The sequence below is a fragment of the Macaca mulatta genome, chromosome 6, assembly GCF_049350105.2.
Source record: "Macaca mulatta isolate MMU2019108-1 chromosome 6, T2T-MMU8v2.0, whole genome shotgun sequence".
NCBI lineage: Eukaryota > Metazoa > Chordata > Mammalia > Primates > Cercopithecidae > Macaca > Macaca mulatta.
In genome coordinates this window covers 77,168,602-77,186,733 of record NC_133411.1, presented here as the reverse complement: position 1 = coordinate 77,186,733, position 18,132 = coordinate 77,168,602, and the positions used below count along the sequence as shown (strand labels likewise).

General features: G+C 37.9%; 1 protein-coding gene across 1 annotated transcript in view; it reads right to left on the bottom strand.

The window, feature by feature from the left end:
• The window catches only part of SLC30A5 (solute carrier family 30 member 5), a 37,438-nt gene that overhangs the window by 5,909 nt on the left and 13,397 nt on the right, over positions 1 to 18,132 (bottom strand). The window contains 10 exon segments of the mRNA NM_001266785.1: positions 339 to 565; positions 2,787 to 2,988; positions 6,111 to 6,240; positions 7,602 to 7,759; positions 8,404 to 8,612; positions 8,794 to 9,082; positions 9,602 to 9,772; positions 10,490 to 10,566; positions 11,770 to 11,857; positions 16,832 to 16,919. Coding sequence (NP_001253714.1) covers positions 339 to 565; positions 2,787 to 2,988; positions 6,111 to 6,240; positions 7,602 to 7,759; positions 8,404 to 8,612; positions 8,794 to 9,082; positions 9,602 to 9,772; positions 10,490 to 10,566; positions 11,770 to 11,857; positions 16,832 to 16,919 — 1,639 coding nt within the window.

The window sequence follows — 18,132 nt, the reverse complement described above, 5'->3', positions numbered from 1 at the left end:
TCACAAACCATAAGCAAAAATATCCAATGAAGGCAACTAAATTGAAATCTAAATAAAATAAAATCAACATCATTATAATAGTCTTCTCATCCAAGAAAATCTCATCCATCTACTCAGTCACTGTTTTATGTCCTTTAAATAAAACTATTTTTCTCATTTATACCTTGCATATTTCTTGTTAGGTCAACTTATTAAATTTTAAATGCTACTTTATATTTCTTTTTTGGCCTCTTTTTGTTTTGTTTTATTATTTATTTGGGTGTTTATTTTATTTCCAGCAAAGACTTCAAAAATGTGATTTTCAAGGAAGAAAGTAGTGAAGAAATTACATACAGTACCTTTTCTAAAGCAATATGTAGTTCTTTTTCATATTCTGGTGGCAATCTCAGGAGTAGAACCTGGCAGGCATCTTTAATTAGTGGAACAACACTGAGAAATATTAATACAGCAATAAAAAGAGAACAGAGCGGGTCAGCGATGAACCATCCAAACTGCTCTATAAGAATTGTGGATACAATCACACCAATGCTGCCAAGTGTATCTGCCAAAACATGTAGAAATACACCTACAAATAAAATATATAAGGACATTAAAAATTAAGGCACATCTAATTTAGTTTTTTAATACATTCTACCAATATTACTGGATACCTACAGTGCACCACATACTTTGCTACTGGCTAGTACTTCAAAATGCCTAAAACATGATCACTGCCCTCAAGGAATTCAGAATACAGTGGTAAAAATATAAGGACATGGGCATTCATGACACAGCGTGCTGAATTTTATGGTGTACTTTGTCTGGAAAGGCTTCCCAAAAATCATACTTGAGGCAAGTTTTGACATTACCCAAATTACTTATATTAAGCAATCAGAATAAACAATTCATCATAATAAATGATTAGTACTTCCTCCATTTTTTTTATAGTGCAATAAAAGTTTCTAAAAAAGGAGTAAGAATTTCCTTTTTGTAATGAGGGTTCATAATAGCACACTGTATTTACCTTGCAACTAATATCTATTCAGCTGTTACTATGAAAAGGACTCTATAATTATAATCATTTAAACACTAACATTTAAGAACAAATATATTTTCATTTTCTTTTTTTTTTTTGATACAGAGTCTCACTCTGTTGCCCAGGCTGGAGTAAAGTGGTGTAATCTCGGCTCACTGCAACCTCCACCTCTCAGGTTCAAGGGATTTTCGTGCCTCAGCCTCCTGAGTAGCTAAGACTGACTACAGGCGCCTGCCACCACACCCAGCTGTTTTGTATTTTTAGTAGAGACAGGGTTTCGCCATGTTGGAGGGACAGGTCTTGAACTCCCGACCTCAGGTGATCTGCCTACCTCGGCCTCCCAAAGTGCTAGGATTACAGATGTGAGCCACTGTGCCTGGCCTCATTTTCTTTTTAAAAAATTTTCTGTGACGGCCGGGCATGGTGGCTCACACCCGTAATCCCAGCACTTTGGGAGGCTGAGATGGGGGGATCACCTGAGGTCGGGAGTTTGAGACCAGCTTGATCAACATGGAGAAAACCCATCTCTATTTAAAAAAAAAAAACAAACAAAAACCAACAACAACAACAACAACAAAATTAGCCGGGTGCGGTAGTGCATGCCTGTAATCCCAGCTACTCAGGAAGCTGAGGCAGGAGAATCACTTGAACCCAGGAGGCGGAGGTTGTGGGTGAGCCGTGATTGTGCCATTGCACTCCAGCTTTGCAACAAGAGCAAAACTCCATCTCAAAAGAAAAAAAAAAACTTTCTGTGACATCAGAATTCCTGCTATATTTTTATTTTCATTTTAAATTTTTTTCTGTGTTCTAGAGCAAGATTCATTTTCATTAAAATTTTTAAAATTTTATTGTGGTAAGAACAATTAACAAGAAAATTTTAAGTGCACAAAACATTACCAATGACTTTAGGTACAATGTTGTACAGCAGATCTCTAGAACTTGTTCGTCTTGCCATTAATACTTTATACCTGTGGGTTAGTGACCTCCATTTCCCCCTCATCCTAGCCACCATCAATCTATCCTTTGGTTCTATGAATTTCATCCCATGTAAGTGGAAGCATGCAGTATCTATCTTTCCATGACTGGCTTATTTCACTTGGCATAATGTCCTTAAAGTTCATCTATGTTGTCACATATTATAGAACTTATTTATTTATTTTTTAAAATTAGATGCCATGCTAATCTTTGCTGTACTCTTCTAATTTTAGTATATGTGTTGCCAAAAAAAGCATAAAATGTCCCTTTTTAATTTTTTTTTTTTAAATTTTTTGAGATGGAGTCTCGCTGTGTCTCCCAGGCTGGAGTGCAGTAGTGTGATCTTGGCTCACTGCAACCTCTGCCTCCTGGGTTCAAGGGATTCTCCGGCCTCGGCCTCCCGAGTAGCTGGGATTACAGGCACCCGCCACCATGCCCGGCTAATTTTTGAATTTTTAGTAGAGATAGGGTTTCACCATATTGGCCAGGCTGGTCTTAAACTCCTGTCCTCAGGTGGTATTCCTGCCTCAGCTTCCCAAATTGCTGGGATTAACAGGCGTGAACCACCGCACCCCCAACCATAATGTCCCTTTTTTTAAAGGCTGAAAAATATTTAATTTTATGTGTGTTCAGGTAAGAGTATTTTCTATAGCGATAGCTTCAGACCTTTCTTTTACTCACAGATTGCTTTTTAAAAATCTTATCATACCAGAAGCCCAAAACTTAATACAAATAAACACAGAGGGTCAATTTAGAACACAGTCGAAAAGTAGGATAATATTTTGCAAGGACTCACCCCTCATGTTAGCATTCATGCCTCCGCCTGCAGATCCGTGGCTGTGACCATGCCCATGGTCACTGTGTCCATGCATATGATGTGAATGGCTGTGATCAGATGAGTGACAGCTTCCTTGAGAAGCTCCATGGGCATGGCTATGGGCATGGCTAAAGGCACAGATACCAATAAGGTTTACTATCAGCCCTCCAACTGAGACTGGCTAGCAAAAGGGAGAAAAAAAACCCTTTAAATTAGTAATTTAAAAATAAACTTGTTATTTAAAAGTTATTATATAGCTATATATGTTTTTCTGTTTACAGTTTTGAAAGTGTTTACAGTAAAACCTTACTAGGTTTCAGTAAGTCCAAATTTTAAAAATATGAATTTTAGAACATTTTAGAAGAAACATTTTAACTTTCAAATATCAAGCAAAATTGGTAAGTAGAGGAATTTGGACTTATTTCAATTAAGAATGGTATGTACTTGGTTTATGGTTTATGTATAAATAAATGATGCCAAGTTTTGTTTATTTAAGAGTTTGAAAGTACTGTTTACTAGGGCAAGCATACACTGTACCTGAAATCTTGTTTATATTACTAGGTAAATTTGAACAGTTTATATGCAAATAATTATAATTTATTAATGAGCAGATTCCAAATATGGTCTTATTATGTCTTAAACACAGTAAATTTTTCCAAAGTAAAACAAGTATAATGAAAAAGCAAACATACAATAGTAATCTCTCATTTATTTAAACTAAAAACAAACTTTTTTCTTTGGTAGAGACAGGGTCTATGTTGCCCAGGCTGTCCTCAAACTCCTGGGCTCAAGTGATCTTCCCGCCTTGGCCTCCAAAAGTGTTGGGATTATGGGATTACAGGCACAAGCCACTATGCCTGGTCTCTCATTTTTTTCTTAACAAAGTGAATGAAATTACTTTAATTTAATGGTGCCACAATAACACTCCAAAGGATAAACAAAGTTACTTATCCTTGATTATCTGCTCTTACAAAATGATCTTGAATAGTAGTAGCTCAGGGTGTTAATTTGCCTACATCTACAATTTAAAGCAATCCATTTGTTTTATAAAAGGAAAATATAAAGTGAGAAGGACAAATACTTTTAATTACTTTTCAAAAGTAGTAAGAGATTTACTTTATTAAATGTGTAGGGAGATTATTTACTTCTTCCTGTGATTGGGACCATTTGACTCCAGATTTTAATATGTCATTAGGCTTTATAAGCTTGTAGATGGTTAATGACTTTGAATGAAACCAAGTACTACTTACAGAGACTCCATCATCTCATAAGTACTCCTTCTCCCCTACTGAAAAATACATCATCATTGTGTATTTTATCAGGAAAATAAAAATGTAGAAGATGAAAGTCTCCTATAATTCTATCACCAAGGGTTAGTCATGCTTAAAATGGTGTATTTTCCATCTATGTACTAACATACATACACATAACACCCTTTAAAACCAACAATGTAATCATAATACTCTTTTACAATTTTTTTCTTATTTTGAGACAGAGATTCGCTCTGTCGCCCAGGCTGAAGTGCAGTGGCACGATCTCAGTTTATTGCAACCTCCACCTCCCAGGTTCAAGCGATTCTCCTGCCTCAGCTACCCAAGCAGCTAGGATTACAGGCGCCCGCCACCACGCCTGGCCTGCAGTTTGTTTTGCACTAGTACATCTTGTAAATATTTTCATGCCAGTATATACAGATATATCTCATTCTTTTCAGTAGCTCCATAGTATTCTATTATATAGATAACAATTTTATTTAATTACTTTTTTCACTGGTAGACAGTGAATTGTTTCCATTTTTTCACTATTATAAATAAGGGTACAATGAATCATGTACTACTTTTTTTTTTTTTTTGACAGAGTCTCTCTGTCACCCACGCTGGAGTACAGTGGCGCAACCTGGACTCACTGAAGCCTCTGCCACCTGGCTCAAGTGATTCTCCTGCCTCAGCCTCCCAACTAGCTGGGATTACAGGTGTGTGCCACCACGTCTGGCTAATTTTTGTATTTTTAGTAGAGATGTGGTTTCACTATGTGGACCAGACTGGTCTCAAATTCCTGACCTCAGGTGATCCAACCACCTTGGCCTCCCAAAGTGCTGGGATTACAGGTGGGAGTCACCACACCCGGCCTGAATCATGTACTTCTATATGTTTGTGTGAATGTTTATGTATGATAAATATTAAATGTCAAAGGATACACGCTCTTAAAAACTCAAAAAAGTGTATTTTTCCAAACTTATTCTAGAAACATTTTACTCATGTATGCTTCCACCAGCAATACTCAGAGCTGCTTTTAGTCATTTAACAACTGATTTCCTATGACAAGCCAGGTGCTAGAACTTACGAGTTGATAATACATAAATCAGGTCCTGAAGATACTTATATATCTTAATTGTGGAAGAATGACAAATTAAATAACTGCAACTCAATGTTGCTAAAAGAAGAATGCACAAAACATAATGAGAATACTGAGAAAAGGAATCTAACAAACTTTGTGGAGATAAGAGGGGATTAAAAGAAAGTATTTACAAAAATTAGCGGGGCGTGGCGGTGGGCGCCTATAGTCCCAGCTACTCAGGAGGATGAGACAGGAGAATCGCTTGAACCCGGGAGGCGGAGTTACAGTGAGCCGAGATTGTGCTACTGCCCTCCAGCCTGGGTGACAGAGCAAGACCCTGTCTCAAAAAAAAAAAAGAAAGAAAAAAAGTATTTCACTAGAGGAGACACATAAGCAAAATCTTGACGGAGGCTGAAGGGCAGAAGTAAGGAAAGGACATGCCAACTACAAGAAACAGCACATGTAAAGCTTTGGTGGTAGAGGGAGAACATTAAAAGTTGCTACAGCTGGCCAGGCACAGTGGCTCATGCCTGTAATCCCAGCACGTTGGGATGCCAAGGCGGGAGGGCTTGAGGTCAGTAGTTCGAGACCAGCCTGGTCAACATGGCGAAACCCTGTCTCTACAAAATATACAAAAACTAGCTGGGTGTGGTGGCACATGCCTGTAATCCCAGCTACTCAGGAGGCTGAGGCATGAGAATCCCTTGAGCCTGGGAGGTGGAGGTTGCAGTGAGCTGAGATCGTGCCACTGCACTCCAGCCTAGAAAAGAGACTCTGCCTCAAAAAAAAAAAAAAAAGATTTTCTAAGAGGAAGCAGTATAAATGTAAACAGCAAGATAGGAAGTCATGTTGATATAAATAAAAATAAAATAAAATCTTAGAGCAATAACTACAAACAGTTAAACTTTAGGATAGAAAAAACTATGTAAGTATGACTAGAAATTCAAATAGGAAAATAAAAAGACTTACTGTTAACATGTGAGTGTCTAATTCTGGAGGATCAATCAATCTAGCCACTGACTCCATAAACACAAAAAATGCTATTACTATTAGAAAAAGTCCATTAATAAATCCAGACAGAATTTCTATTCGGCCGTACCTAAAAACATAGAACATTTTTCAGAAAAGAAAAATGGCAAATATTTTTAAAGTACAAACTTTATAAATGAAGAAACAAGTCCAAATTTTCATACTACTAAGTAATTAATAATATTTAAAAGTTAGCAATATTTTAAATATCATATTAATGCCTGGAAGGTCCTTCATATATCTAGATATATTTTTTATATCTAGATACATATATATATCTGTTTGTTAAAATTTTACATATTCATCAAAGTCCTTCTTTACAGTCTCTTTTTTTTTTTTTTTTTTTTTGAGACGGAGTCTCGCTCTGTCGCCCAAGCTGGAGTGCAGTGGCCGGATCTCAGCTCACTGCAAGCTCCGCCGCCCGAGTTTACGCCATTCTCCTGCCTCAGCCTCCCAAGTAGCTGGGACTACAGGCGCCTGCCACCTTGCCCGGCTAGTTTTTTGTATTTTTAGTAGAGACGGGGTTTCACCGTGTTAGCCAGGATGGTCTTGATCTCCTGACCTCGTGATCCGCCCGTCTCGGCCTCCCAAAGTGCTGGGATTACAGGCTTGAGCCACCGTGCCCGGCCTCTTTTTTTTTTTTTTGAGACGGAGTCTCGCTCTATTGCCCAGGCTGGAGTGCAGTGGCACAATCTTGGCTCACTGCAAGCTCCACTTCCCAGGTTCACACCATTCTCCTGCCTCAGCCTCCCAAGTAGCTGGGACTACAAGTACCCAGCACCATGCCCGGCTAATTTTTTTGTATTTTTAGTAGAGACGGGGTTTCACCATGTTAGCCAGGATGGTCTCATCTCCTGACCTCGTGATCCGCCCGCCTTGGCCTCCCAAAATGTTAGGATTACAGGCGTTAGCCACTGCACCCGGCCCTCTCTCTCTTTTTTTTTTTTTTTTGAGACATAGTCTCACTCTGTTGCCCAGGCTGGAGTGCAGTGGTGCGATCTTGGCTCACTGCAACCTCCGCCTTCTGGGTTCAAGCGATTCTCCTGCCTCAGCTTCCCGAGTAGCTGGGGCTACAGGTGCGTGCCACCATACCCAGCTAATTTTTGTATTTTTAGTACAGACGAGGTTTCACCATGTTGGCCAGGCTGGTCTCGAACTCCTGACCTCAGGTGATCTGCCTGCCTTGGCCTCCCAAAGTGCTAGGATTACAGGCATGAGTCACCGTGCTCGGCCAAGGGAGCATAACCTTTGAGCTTAATTCCATTCAGTATTTATCAAATGCCCAATTAATATCCCCTTATTTACTTCATATTTTTTAAAAATGAAGATTTGGAAATTATTTGTACTAAAAGTAATATAAGTAACATAATTCTGTTCCTTAACATGGAATTTGCACTTAAGATATACCACCTCAATAGTCAATGTACCTACCCATAAGAGAAAATCCGAGTGGCTTTCCACCTACTCATCAGGGCAGCAAAAAGTCCCATGACCAAAGCAGAGCAGTCAAAGAGCATGTGAAATCCATCTGAGATCAGGCCCAGACTGTTCGTCAACACGCCGTAGAATAATTCCACAAAGGTAAAAAGCTAAAAATATCACACACACACAAAAAAGGGAGGAGTATGTTGGGAACTATGTTTCAATTAGGAGGATTTTAACCCTTAATTATCCAAATTTACTTGAAGATCTGCTATAATTGTTTAGTTATTTAACTGCCACTTATATTAGAAACCCTATTTCACACAAATTGTAAAAAACCAAGATAAATCCATTTTACAAACTATTAAATTGTAAAAAACTAAGATAAATCCATTTTACAAACTATTTAAAAATGGTTTTGTTTATATGTCTATAAAAAATAATAAACTAGGTTATAAAATGTTAGCAATAGGTGATTTGTAACACTGATTGCTAATAGTGAGATCCTGTAAGTTATTAGAATTCTTTAAATGCTACTATATTTACTGATTTGAAGGAACATACTAAATCGATGCTTCTAAAATGCCTCACAAATTGTTTGCTTAAATGGCTGGGCATGGTGGCACACGACTTAAGAATTGCCTAAGTAGTCTGAATATGATCTTGTAATCTTGCTATTATACTTAGAAGAAATTTAAATTTTAGCCCATCTTATTATCAGAAATTTGGGAAGTACTAAACTTATACAAGAACTGTCAAAATTAAAATATTATGCTTTTAGGATATGCCAATTAACATTTAAAAATCTTACCAGATTCAAGCACAAGAAGTAAAAGATCTGCCTAGAGTCACTCTCCTCAAGAATTTGTTTTAGTGATTCCTTAATAAACCTAGGGATTGACTGAGAGCTATGCTGAAAAGCGTCACCCATGAAGTTATAAAGAGGTGTTCCTTCAGGAGAATATCCAATAAGGGTACCTTTTTGTCCTCTCTTAGAGGGAGATGATAAGATATTGGCAGCTACAAAGAGAAAAAAAGAATATTGTTTAAATTTTAGAAGTTTAAGCTACCAAAACCAACACAGTAACTGTCAGCACTAAATGCAAGCACTGAAGAATTTCCCAAATTAAGTAAATGATTTGACCATCAAAATCCATAAATAGAAATTTGTTAAAATAAAAACAAGGGGGAAAATGCTTACACAAAATGAAGAATATAGCACTCACTACCACTCCTCCAGACAGGACGTGTTCAGTGCTCTCCTGGTGTGCTGCTTTGTTCATAGCCCGAAGCTGGTCTGTTATTGGATGTGTCCAAAAATTTCCAAAAAGGAGAGCACTAATAAAAATGGGAAAGGATCCATAACGAGCACATTTGGAAACTTCCATTTTGACTGAACAAATGGAATCCACATAGAAATCCAGGATCATGACAAAAAAGATAACCGTTGCAAAAGGCATAATGAGAGAAAACCAAGACTCGACTTTACTCTAGAAATTAAAAAAAAGAATTGTCAAGACTATACATGTATAAAGTTCACATCTTACAAGATGTTTCTGTTAATCTTTTAATATATAAATAATCGCATGATACAATATGATTCATAATATGCCAACTTATAAAAGCTGTAAGATATTGGTACATTTTCTCAGTATTCTCCAAAGTTTTAAAAAACAAAAGCACTATTGTGTAATCATTCGATAAACACTAGGCGACACACAATCCTTAAGCCTAACACATGGTTAATTGCTGCTTCTTCAAATGATTCTTTTGGGCCATAGGAATGTGAGGGATATATAAATGTAATAGCCTTTGATTTGTATTTTCTATAAACAATAAAATTAACTCCAATTAAAAAAAAAAAAAACTACAAAGAAAAAGCAAAGACAATTTAAGCCACTTTCAACCTCAAATTAAAATACAATTTATTGAATATAGTGAACTAAAAATTTAATAGCAATTCATTTTACTAGCAATTTAATAGCAATAAATCCTTGCTCCTATCTTACCTCAGTTGTCACAGAAAGAACAATGACCCATGGGCACAAGAGAAGCACAGAAACAAGATGAGATAAAGCCTGAAGACGTTTAGCTCCACCAACGTCAATAGAGAGCTTTCTGGAAGCTGTATGAAAACCAACTTTACAACACAAAGCCAGTACTAGCAATAATACTCCACCCTGTGAGTAAAATTAGATAAGTCTCATTAGAAACACATACAGTTCAATAGTCAATCCTTAAATACATGATGTTTTTTTTTTTTCCCCCAGAGACAGGGTCTTGCTCTGTCACCCAGGCTGAAGTATAGTGGCCTGATCACAGCTCACTGCAGCCTCAAACTCCTGTGATCAAAGAGATCCTCCTGTCTCAGCCTCCCAAGTAGCTGGGACTACTGGCACACACCACCACACCAGGCTAACATAATATTTAAAGAAATGGAACTAGTATATTTTTCCCATATACTGAATTACTTAACTACTTAAATGGCAGGCAATGTTATAAATTAATGGTAATTTTTTTTTTTTTTGAGACAAAGTTTCACTTTTGTTGCCCAGGCTGAAGTGCAATGGCGTAACCTTGGCTCACTGCATCCTTGGCCTCCTGGGTTCAAGTGATTCTTCTGCCTCAGCCTCCTGAGGAGCTGGGATTATAGGCATGCGCCACCACACCTGGCTAATTTTGTATTTTTAGTAGAGACAGGGTTTTTCTATGTTGGTCAGGCTGGTCTTGAACTCCCGACCTCAGGTGATCCACCTGCCTCAGCCTCCCAAAGTGCTGGGATTTCAGGCGTAAGCCACTGGGCCCAGCTGATAATTTATTTTAAATGTACCTTTAAAGTTATAGTTGCTACAACTTTTCAGAATCTTTTGATTTTGTTAGGAACAAATAAATCATACCTTGTGATCTGCCACACCTAAGAAGGCAATGGCTGTGTAAAGCATATGAGTTAGAGCACTGTCATGATGTCCCTCAGCTAAGTGAGTTGAAGTAAAGGAAAAAAATTCCAAAAAGTCACTCTTTGACACCTGAAGTTCTCCTGAAATTTTAGTTACACTATTTTGGATTGCATATAGACTGATCTGGGGGCCCCAAACTTAATTACTTTCAATAATGTGTTTCACTTAAAAACAAAACAAAACAAAATAAAACAATCTAACATTTAATTCCAGGACCTCATTTATAAATTGGAATGCCTGTATTTATTTTGTTGTCTCCAAAACAATTATAATAGTGCTTAAGATAAACTTGCCAGATTTTAGTAGTTAACCTCTAAAAGACATATTGCATACATACTTTAAGTACAACAAAGGTACAAGAGCAAGGAATCTCCCTGGACCACTCCTGTCCAGTAGAATTAAGGTTGCCCTTTAAAACTGACTTGTAAAATGAGTCCTAAATCTGTCTTCTAAGTCAATGACCACATAAATCTTAGCAGAGTAAGTGGCAAGCAAAAGAGGGTGGGCAATAGAGGTTGTATCACAAGCAACCTGGAGCTTTTCCAAAGTCATACTCTTCTCCCTCATTGTAACAAAGAAAATTATTATTAGTTTACTAATAAGTTTTAGGGCAGTGAGTATCAGTAACAGAAGAATAAAAACTGGTGCTTGGAGTTCTGCTGGATGGAGTGGGTAAGGATGTATGAATAGAAAATAGAAAAAAGGCATGTCTGTAGAGTAAAATGAGTAGATATATTTGACTAGAGAGTTGGGTTTCTACAAGAGAAGAGTTGGGGCTGAGCTAGAGATGATAATTTAGAGCAAGACAATGAATACTGGGTAAGGGAATTTGAACTTTTTCTTTCAGGCAAGAAGATACCAAAGGTTTTTCATTTATGAGCATTTAAATTGTTAAATGATAAGGGAGCAAACATTATGTTGAGTGGCAAATCACCTTTTTTTTTTTTCCCTAACACCAGGACATTCCAAAATATTCTTTCAATGTCCCTACCTTTCTGAAAATTTAGGGTACTGTAGGTGATACAGAGACGCTATAAAATATTTAACTTATAATGAGTTTGTTCATTATTTGAATAGTGATTTAGAATATCTACATTAATCTATGAAAGTTTCATTCATCATTGATCAGTTTAATTCACTCATCCTTTCTTTTTCCATTGTTCCAGCCTTGTAGTTTTCTGCAAGACTTTAAACAACTCTGATCTATTCCAAAAGGATACGGTGTTCAGCCATTTTAGCCATGAGATCATCATTGTCAAAAAGCAATAAACAGATCACAGCAATAATGAAAAAAGCAGCTCCCCTTGTCTGAAAATAAAGAAAATAACATCAAGGATGACTTTTTCAAGGGTTGATTTTTAAGACCGTAGAAAAACATTTTCTCAAGTAAGCATTTACAAAAATGCATTAAAAAACTGAAAAAACATCTGACATTAAAGCTCTTAGATAAGCTTACAGTATTAGCAGTAAGACATCAAAGAGATATAAACTAATCATAACGTTGATTATCTCTTTGCTAACATGGCTAGACATATTACTGTGCTCAAATTGTTACTGTTTATAGAATCAACCTTCCTAAATGCTACTTTACTTTTGGTTGAAAAGCCCAAGTAGCTAAAGAATAACTAGTAGGAACTTGTTTTACTCTACAATATGCAAGGAATAAAGAATATTCTAGATACTACTCCTCTACAGAAAAATAATCCAGAGGGCATGGTAAAACCAGCAAAGTCATTTCGAAGATCTAGTAAAGTATAAAGTACTTAAAAAGCTGATAAACTTAAAATTTATGTTCTCATTCCAGGGAAAAGTTTTTTTTTTTTTTTTTTTTTTTTTTTCCCAGACAAGTCTTGCGTCGCCCAGGCTGGAGTACAGTGGCATGAACACAGCTCACTGCAGCCTACAATTCCTGGGCTCCAGTGATCCTCTTGCCTCAGCCTACCAAATAGCTGGGACCACAGGCATGTGCTACCATGCCTAGTTAATTTTTTATTTGTAGAGACCAGGTCTAGCCATGTTGTCCAGGTTGAGGAAAAAGGTTTTCATAAAAGAAAATTATTAGCTTAGTTTATGTAAATATTTCAGAAAGGTAGCTTCAAGAGCAATCTAAATAGCATCACTATACATTCCTTTTTTTTTTTTTTTGAGAAGAGTCTCACTCTGTTGCCTAGGCTGGAGTGCAGTGGCGCAATCTCAGCTCACTGCAACCTCCATCTCCCGGGTTCAAGTGATTCTCTTGCCTCAGCCTCCTGAGTAGCTGGGATTACAGGTGCACATCACCATGCTTGGCTAATTTTTGCATTTTTAGTACAGACGGGGTTTCACCATGTTGGCCAGGCTGGTCTCGATCTCTTGACCTTGTGATCCGCCCGCCTTGGTCTCCCAAAGTCCTGGGATTACAGGCATGAGCCACTGTGCCTGGCTAAATAGCATTACTATACATTCTATATTTACAAATTTACAGGTATAACATGTCTTGTATGATACATATACTTGTAGAATACCTATTATATATGGATACATAAGTGTATTATATATAACTACAATGGAAGTATAATACAATACTTCTATTAAAGTTTACAATGCAAAGTGAGGATACTATTCTATTCATTATATGATTACCACTATAATGGATAAATTCTCTGTTAGTGTGGTATTACAACAAAATTCAGTATTCTACACATAAGAAAAACCGTGTAATTTTAAATTTCTTAAGTTTTCACTGAGTTAGGATATGGCAACATCAACAACAATCAAATACAGAGAACATAACTTAATCTTTTGTTAACATCTTAAAGAAGGCAACTGAGAATTTTGTAATGCTTCAGTCTCATAATCAAGAAAAAAAAGGCCGGGCACGGTGGCTCACGCCTGTAATCCCTGCACTTTGGGAGGCTGAGGCAGGTGGATCACGAGGTCAGGAGTTCAAGACCAGCCTGACCAATATGGTGAAACCCCGTCTCTACTAAAAGTACAAAAATTAGCCAGGTGCGGTGGCACCTGTAATTCCAGCTACTCAGAAGGCTGAGGCAGGAGAATTGCTTGAACCTGGGCAGTAGAGGTTGCAGTGAGCCGAGATCGTGCCACTGCACTCCAGCCTGGGTGACAGAGTGAAACTCTGTCTCAAAAAAAAAGGCCGGGCGTGGTGGTTCACGCCTGTAATCCCAGAACTTTGGGAGGCCAAGGCGGGCAGATCACAAGGTCAGGAGTTCAAGACCAGCCTGGCCAACATAGTGAAACCTTATCTCTACTAAAAATACAAAAATTAGCTGGGTATAGTGGCATGTGTCTGTAATCTCAGCTACTAGGGAGGCTGAGGCAGAAGAATTGCTTGAACCTGGGAGGTGGAGGTTGCAGTGAGCCAAGAGGGCACCACTGCACTCCAGCCTGGGCAATCCAGTGAGACTCCATCTCAAAAAAAAAAAAAAGAAAAAAACAATCATCAAATCCTGGACTGATGCCCTGATCCATTTCTCATGCCCTGACTAATGAGAACACTCTCATTTCTAGTTACTTAAGGAGGAAAACTTTTTTTTTTAATGTTTGCAAGTCATTTTTATTTCTTTTGTGAGTTGTCATTCCCAGTTTTTTGCTGATTTCCTGCCAAGGATCTTAAACATTTTTTAAACTGAAATGGGTGATTTATACTTTGAAAGAAACGTAAAACTTATTTGTGGCAATTTTTGTTGTTGTTAGTTTTTTGTTTACATACTGATTTCTGTTATACATTAAGTTTATAATCATTATGAAGCCAAATATAGTCAGTTTTCCCTTTGTGATTTCTTCCACTGCTTTTATGCTCAGAATTTTCTCCATCTATATATTTTATTCTATGTTTTTACAAATGTCTATTTTGTAAACTCACAAAGCTCTTCAATCCGTGAAATTTATTTTGGAGTACTCTATTAGTGAGGGGAAAGGATTAAACAGTGGCCCATGCTTTAATACTAATGACCCAGTATGAAATCTGCAGGCAGAGTATTCTTTTACTCTGCTCTACTTGGCATATTACTTTGTTCACTTCATTTATCTCTCTCCACTACTTTGCTTGAAAGTCCTTTTCAGAATAGGGACTATTACACCGTATTTGTCTTTATGTATCCTTTCCTCTATGTCTAGGAAAATGCACCATGCACAGAAGTGTGGGAGATCGGTCTCGGTAGTGGGAGAAATTACAGGAATAGAAGCAAACCTTCTTGGAAGGCCAGGGGGTTTTGCAAGTTTTGAGATACTCTGACTGGAGGCAGCCAGATTCTCTTATCAGAAGCCTAAAAGCTTAAGGCTTAGATACAAAGGAATGTACAGGAGTTTATCTAAATAGCTTGTTTACTCATGTTGTCCTAAAACCGACCTTTGATCATCTGCGCTCAAGACTGCTCTCTACGTAGGGGGTCATCAATGTTATTTACCCACAAAGCATGTTGATTCAAAGCCTTTGTCATTAAATCTATACTGAATAAATGCCCACAGTGCCAGCTTGTCAGAGCCGCAGCTGCTGACTCTTTATACCACCCTCCTTGGGGTCTGTAAGTGGCCTGGTCCCCTAGCCCACTCCTTCACTAAATACCTGTGTCTGAGTGCATTTGTCGTTCAGTCAGGGTCTGCCAGTCAGACCCAGCAAGGAAGTGTTTAATTGGGTAAAACAGAAACACTGTATAGTTCTAACAGTTTGGAACTGTAGATTGGTAGCTCATTTAACAAAAAGATAATACTTGAGTCACTTAGGATGAATAGGAATACTTAGGTGGCAAAATGTTAGATAAATGTTCATCATAATTTAAATTTAACAAGTTTTTAGTTATTTTTCTTTTTTTTTTTTTTTTTTTTGAGACGGAGTCTCGCTCTGTCGCCCAGGCTGGAGTGCAGTGGCCGGATCTCAGCTCGCTGCAAGCTCCGCCTCCCAGGTTTATGCCATTCTCCTGCCTCAGCCTCCCGAGTAGCTGGGACTACAGGCGCCCGCCACCTCGCCCGGCTAGTTTTTTGTATTTTTTAGTAGAGATGGGGTTTCACCGTGCTAGCCAGGATGGTCTCGATCTCCTGACCTCGTGATCCACCCGTCTCGGCCTCCCAAAGTGCTGGGATTACAGGCTTGAGCCACCGCGCCCGGCCTAGTTATTTTTCAAAAATGATTTACGGGTTTAAGAATGAGTAGGGGGTTTGGGGGAAAGGTGCATGAGTACAACATGAAAGAGATCATTGTGGTGATGCATCAGTTGTCTATCTTGCTTGTAACGGTTACATAAATCTACACACATGACAAAATTTCATAGAACTACATGCATACATATATACATACACACACACGATTGTATGTAAAATTGGTAAAATCTGCGTAAGGTCTATGGATTGCACCAATTTTAATTTCCTTTTTTTTTTTTTTTAATTTTTGTGGGTACATAGTAGGTATACGTATTTATGGGGTACATGAGATGTTTTGATATAGGCATGCAATGTGTATAATCACATCATGTAAAACGGGGTATCCATCCCTTCGAGCATTTAGCTTTTGTGTTACAAATAATTCAGTTATACTCTTATAGTTATTTTAAATGTACAATCAAATTATTATTGATTATGGTCACCCTATTGTGATACGAAATACTAGGTCTAATTGCCCGGTTTTGATAGTGTACTTGAGTTGGTTAAGAAGTTACCTTTCGGGGAAACTAAATGAAGGGTGAGGGTCCTCTATGTACTATTTTAGCAACTTTCTGGGAATCTATAATCATTTCAAGATCATTTTCCACTGTTTTCATGTTCAGAAATTTCTTCAACTATAGATTATTTTATATTTTTACAAACATCTATTTTTGTAAACTTACAGAATTCTTCAAAACCAAAAAATATTTGTAAGAAAATGTAAAACTAGCAGAAAAAGCCCGTTTTTGTTTTTTTTGAGGCTGAGTCTCACTCTATCGCCCAGGTTGGAGCACAGTGGCATGATCTCAGCTCACTGTAACCTCCACCTCCCGGGTTCAAACAATTCTTGTGCCTCAGCCTCCAGAGTAGCTGGGATTATAGGTGCCCGTCATCATGCCCAGCTTATTTTTGCATTTTTAGTAGAGACAGGATTTCACCATGTTGGCTAGGCTGGTTTCAAGCTCCTGACCTCATGTAATTCGCTCACCTCAACCTCCCACGGTGTTGGGATTACAGGCGTGAGCCATCGTGCTCAGCCTCCCTGCATTCTTTTAAATGGTGAAAGATAAGATTTTATTCCTTTGGATAATATATGACATACATACTTTCCATTTCCAAGTAACTGATAATGGAAAATTCTACCTTTGCTGGTCCTCCTCCAGAACTGGTGAACAAAACACTGAGTAGTGAAATGACAACAATATCACTGTGTTCAAATAGCAGCAAAGTCCTACAAAAATAAAACATTATCATTCATGAAATGTAATTTATCTTTATCAAGACGCATGAATTCAACTAGAGTTAGAGAAAGAAAAACATTTCCCCTTGATTTCACAAAACATAAGAAAAATAGGTACAACCGCTTTAGAAAATAGTTTGGCATTATCTACCTTAGAAAGACTGAAGCTACAAATACCCAATCATACCCGTCATAGAATTACATCATACAGATTTCTTATTCTTGTGTAGATATGTATCAAGTAACACTTACAAGGTTGCTCATACCAGCACTGTCTGCAGTAAGCCAAAAAATACAGGCAATGTGGCTGGGTGCGGTGTTGGGTGCGGTGGCTCACGCCTATAATCCCAGCACTTTGGGAGGCTGAGGCAGTCCGATCACGAGGTCAAGAGATAGAGACCACTCTGGCCAACATGGTGAAGCCCTGTCTCTACTAAATATACAAAAAATTAGCTGGGCATGGTGGCACGCGCCTGTAATCCCAGCTACTCGGGAGGCTGAGGCAGGAGAATCACTTGAACTCGGGAGGCGGAGGTTGCAGTAAGCCAAGATCGGGCCGCTGCACTCCAGCCTGGTGACAGAGCAAGACTTTATCTCAAAAAAAAAAAAAAAAAAAATTTACAGGCAACATATAGCCATGTGCGCCATGTGCTGTATAACATCATTTTGGTCAATGATAGACCACATATATACGATGGTGTTCCCATAAGACTATAATGGAGCTGAAAAATTCCAATCACCTAGCGTTAATGCATTACTCGTGTGTTTCTGGTGATGCTGGTGTAAACAAGCCTACTGCACTGCCAGTCATATAATACAGTACATACAATTATTTACAGAACATAAGCCTGTATAATGATAATAAATGACTATGCTACTGATTTAGGTGTTTATTATACTATACTTTTAATTACTTTAGAATGTACTTTTGCTTGTTAAAAACAAAGGTAACTATATCCTTTGACTTCAAATAGTGGTTTCAAAAAAGAAAAAGTTAACTGTAAAATAGCTTCAGGCAGGTCCTTCAGGAGGTATCCCAGAAGAAAGCATTGTTATCATAGGAAATGACAATTCTTTGCATGTTACTGACCCTGAAAACTTTCTAGTGGGACAAGATGTGGAGGTGGAAGACAGTAATATTGATAATCCTGACCCTGTGTAGGTATAGGCTAATGCGTGCATGTCTTAGTTTTTAACAAAAAAG